This window comes from Trichechus manatus, unplaced genomic scaffold (genome assembly GCF_000243295.1).
Source record: "Trichechus manatus latirostris isolate Lorelei unplaced genomic scaffold, TriManLat1.0 scaffold00039, whole genome shotgun sequence".
In the NCBI taxonomy this organism is placed as follows: domain Eukaryota; kingdom Metazoa; phylum Chordata; class Mammalia; order Sirenia; family Trichechidae; genus Trichechus; species Trichechus manatus.
The window spans coordinates 3,449,762-3,454,626 of NW_004443975.1; the positions used below are offsets into that span (position 1 = coordinate 3,449,762).

Here is a 4,865-nt window from a genome sequence, read left to right on the forward strand (position 1 = left end):
AACCCTATGGGGCAGTTCTACTCTGTCCTATAGGGTTGCTATGAGTCGGAATCAACTCGACGGCAATGGGTTTGGTTTTTTTGGTTTTTTGTACAATAAATGCTCAATAAATGTTGGCTAAATATAAATAAGTTCCTTCCTAGACAAACTTTTATCAGTGCTTCAAAACCCAGCTCCAGCAGAATGCCCCTGTGAAGCCCTCCCTGGCCCTCACCTTGCAAGCATAGTTGAAGCTCTACTCTTTTTGTGCTGCCGATGAACCAAATGCCCCACATTGTTGCATTCACTGCACTTTACTGCCCTCCTTAGTTTAGACTCTAACTCAGCTCTGTAGCAGAAGTACCTAATAGGTACTTGTTGAGCAGAGCAACTTTATCTTAGGGAGCTTAGCAGCGGGTTAGAGGTAAAGCCAGACTCCCTGATCTCAAATCCCAGTAGACTGTGTTGTGTGAATGTGGTAAATATTCTTGACCTTCCGGGGCCTCAGTTTCCTCATCTGTAAAATGACGATCCCAGTAGTTAACCACAGAGAGTGGTGATGAGGCGCTAACACACGCAGAGAGCTTAGAATAATGCCTGGCACATAGTAAACACTCAAACTGTTTAAATGACTTTATAACGCGATATCACAACTTTGGCATAACTATGTAGGAGTTATGTAGAAAGGGATATAAGAGGAAATAACCAGGTAGAGTGAATGCTGGAAATGTAACAATGGTCTCTTTAGTGAAACAGATAAGGGTGGCTCTTAGACAGCGTGGTGCACGGGCTTTACTTGGTTCCGCCGAGACCTGTCCACAGGCCAGAGGGTCTCTATAGCCTGAGTCAGAGAAGTGACTTCTGTCCACACACAAGCAGTGAAATCAGCTCCCCAGGGCCCTGCCCGCCTTCACCATAGAAGATACACTTAAAATATGACTCTAGTTATCGGAGAAAACCATCGCATACGTTAACTATTTCTTATTCAGAAAAAGAGTTGCTATTGACAGAACTTCTGAGAACATGGTGAATGTTACTTAGAGAGGGAACACAAGAGCATGGCGCCCAAAACAGCGAACAGGAAAGACCAGGTCCTCACTGTCATTGGAGGTGCCGATCGCCCCAGGGCATCCCTGGGCCTCTCCCAAGTACACATGGGAGGAAACCCTCCCTTCTGCCAGCGTCTGACCATCGGTTAGAAGACAAGTTCATGGTGACTCGGGCTAGAGAGGACTGCAGGCTCTGTCACTGAGGCTGCTCCCATCCCTGGGGGCTGCCGACCCTCAGCAGCCAAACATCTCCTGGGAGGCATAGGTCATGTACACGAAGCCATCCTCATCCTTGTAGTCCCTGTAGACCTCTGCCATGGTCACGCTCATGCTGGCCAGGCTCTTATTGTTCACCAGCAGGTAAAAGGCTTCAGTGGCCCTCAGCACCATGCGGCTCCTGGGTTTCGGGGGAGATTGCAGAAAGGAAAGAAGTTAATCTGGCAGGGAATGGGTCCCTGACCCATAGCTTTACCTCAGTTTGACCAACGTAAATGTATTTCCCTGCAAAATGATATGCCCTATCTTCCGCAATCTAGAGGCAGTGGTCTTCAAGCTTCAGTGTGCACTAGAATTATCTAGAAGGGGCTTGTCGAAAATGCAGATTCCTGGCTGCTACCCCAAGAGATTCTGACTCAGTTGATCTGGGAAGCAGCCCAGCAATCTTCAGGGTCGTGATGCTCAAGATGTCCATACTCCTTCCCTGGAGATTTAAGATACTGTAGAGGCTTCCAAGATGACCAAAGGGCTGAGGTTATCCCATCATTCACTAGGAGACATGCCAACACAAAAATGCTAAGCAATAACCCACTGCTTGCTATGAAGCTGGAGTCACTGGGTGGCACAAATGGTTAAGTGCTGGGCTACTAACCAAAAAGCTGGGGGTTTGAACCCACCCAAGGCACCTGGGAAATAAGGCCTGGTGATCCGCTTCTGAAAGGTCACAGTCATGAAAACTCGATGGAGCACAGTTCCACTGTGAAACACATGGGGGCGCCATGAGTCAGAATCGACTCAACAGCAACTGGTTACTGGTTTTGCTGTGAAATTAAAAATGTCCCTAGCGATACGAAGGTGATGAACTATATCACAGTTCAACAGCCTTGGAAGACGTTTGGAAGGGATCTACTGCCTAAAAGTGTGTGCTTTCCTCACCTGTCCTTTCTCCTCCCACATTAATAAGATAGAGAAGCAGCGAAGTTCAACTGGACTTGCTTCAAACGTCAAGGTCAACATGCATCCCGAGTCCTCCTAGGAATCGATGGTAAGGTAAGGGCTTAAGTCTCGCTGGAAGCATATTCTAATTTGCTGTAATTTGTTAGGCTGGCACAGCCAGCCCACTCCAAATCTCAGAGCTTTAATGCTTCTGATGGGCTGAGTGAGTGCAGCAGTCGGGAGAGAGGGTGGCTGGGGGTGGATTTCAAAACCTGGTTAATTTTATAGTGAGATAATCCCTCACGAAATTACCCCCAAAGGTTTTAGCTTTTACAATTTTAAGACTGTGTTTGGGTAAAAAAGAACAGTGGGAATGGGTGGAGCTGGAGTTGGGGGTTGCAATCAGCTCTGCAGGTAATTGCTCTTATGCCCAGAGACTGCACCTCCATGCCTGTCTTTTGCCAGGTTCTCATTTTATGAGGGTTGGAGTCCCCACAGTGTAAAGGCTGCGACTTGAAAGGTGTGGACAGGGGCTTTGTCTATTCTGTTTATTGCTGTATCCCCAGAGCCCAGATAGTTGATGCTCAATAAATGCTGTGGAGCTTCCGGTGGTGAGATGGGGATGTTGGTCAGGGGTGGTGGTAAAGATAGGAGGACCCCTTACTGGGAGGAGGAAAAAGAATGGCTATTAGAACTCAAAGTTTGTTTTCTTGGGGTGGGGGTGGGGTCACCAATGATACACTCACATGTTGGGATCTAATCCTGGCTTTCCTTCTCCCTTAGCCACCTCCCACTCACACTGGACTAACTTTAACACATAAACTTCCCTAAGGACAGGAAATCAAAATGTTCTTCAATAAGTCATTAAAACAAAAGAAAACGAAGAAACATATACACAGTGAATTTCCTGAAGGATCAGCCTGCAACGCTGTCCAGCCTCCAAGGGCCAGCCTAGCAGGCTTTTCAGTCCTGGGAGAATTACCCACTGGCTCCTGTTTACTTATTTCCAGATCATTTTCACTGATGCCGTGTGGTAGGTGACACCACTTAACCCTCTTCCACTTTACAAAGTTCCTCTGCTGTGCCTCTGCCTCAACCCAAGGGGAGGAGTGTGTATTGGGGAAGCCTTGCCCCTCTTTGCAGTCATCTAAGCAGTGTAGGGGAGTCCCTGGGTAGTGCAATGGTTAACACTCTCTTGGTTGCTAACTGAAAGGTTGGAGGTTTGAGTCTACCCCAAAGTGCCTTGGAAGAAAGGCCTGGTGATCTACTTCCAATAATCAGCCATTGAAAACACTATGGAGCACAATTCTACTCTGACACACATGGGGTCTCCATGGGTTGGGGTTGACTCGACAGTAACTGGTTTGGTTTGGGTTTTTTGGAGCAGTGTAGGGAGTGTTTGCCTTTGGAGGATGTCCCCTACCTCCCAGGTACACACACTTTAAAAAGTATCCTATCTACTGGCAAAGCACAATCTGAGTTTAGAACAGTTATCTAAAAGAAAGGACCTTTCGGACTTGTTTCAGAGCCAAGATTACTTTGGAAAAGTCTTAGAAATTTTGAGAGTTATTACTCCCTTTAGATTTGTTATCTAAGGGGTTCTCCCCACCTGTTTAAAATAGTTTAATTCTAAGAATATCTTTTTGGGATACTACAGAATCTAAAAGGTGAGTCACAAGACAACTTCCTCCCTCTCTTCCCCTTGTATACCCCCATCCCCCAAACAAATATAACAAACAAAGTGGAAGCAGCCCAGGTGCACACAACAAGCCCCCCCACCCCACCCTGTGCTTTCCCACCTACCGAAGGAGGCCGAGGAACTGGGTCATGGTCAGCTCCTGCGGGACCAGGAACTTGGTTTTGTCCAGCGCGGGCAGGAGCTTCTCGCGGGGGCAGCGCTCCACTATCACCTGCCAAGAGTGTCAGCGTGAGTCTCCTCTGGAACAAGAGCCTGAGAACGTGGCTCAGGCTGCTCTGCGCCTTAGGAACTTGGGACACAGAGAAGGCTGTTGGGTGGGCTTTGTTTTCCCAGAGACCAGGTCTGCAGGCCCCAAGGAGAGTAAGCACCCTGGAGTCTTACCGGGATCTTGCTTGGGAACTTTGCCCGGATTCCAGCCACTTCCTCTCTTCTGGTTGCTGTGAAAATACAAGTACAAATGAATAGTCAGGCCTGTAAGGGAGGTCTGTGTCTCTCCTCCCCTCTCTCAGGGGCCAAAACCCAGGAAGGAGCCCCAAGGGCCTTACCTAAGCTCTTCCTCTGCTTGAAAGGTCTGAGGCTTGGGCTTTTCTGGGGAGGCTGCATTTCACTCAACAGCTGTGTCTGTGTCTGACTTCAAAAGCCAAAAGCCTGTAACGGGGACCTAACTCCTTCCTCCAGCTGCTTCCAAACTGCCTGCAGGAGCTGAAGGAGGCCCTTATGTAGGGCTGGTGACATCAGGCCTCTCCCCGCTCTCTTCCCCCCACCCCTATCCCCGGGCAGAAGGCAGTCAGGTCTGAGGGGGAAATGGAATAGCCACCTGCCTGTTAGTCAGAGGAAGCCACTCTGCTCACTGCCAGTTACAAATGTGTCTTTGCTAAAGAAATTAGAGCTCACAATAAAATCATTAGCCACACACTGGAACAGCCCAGGTCTTGGCTGAGGAGCTCTGCAGAGTACTTTAGTAATGAACCTTCGTGAGGGAATTC

The 4,865-nt window shown here is 48.4% G+C and overlaps 1 protein-coding gene across 1 annotated transcript; it reads right to left on the reverse strand.

The window, feature by feature from the left end:
* Positions 1-1,262: 1,262 nt before the first annotated feature.
* Positions 1,263-4,482, reverse strand: LOC101351672 (microtubule-associated proteins 1A/1B light chain 3C). Its single transcript, XM_012555438.1, has 4 exons — positions 4,425-4,482; positions 4,261-4,316; positions 3,984-4,090; positions 1,263-1,425 (listed from the first exon to the last, which is right to left on the reverse strand). The coding sequence occupies exons 1-4, from the start codon at positions 4,480-4,482 to the stop codon at positions 1,263-1,265; spliced, it is 384 nt and encodes a 127-aa protein (XP_012410892.1).
* Positions 4,483-4,865: the final 383 nt, after the last annotated feature.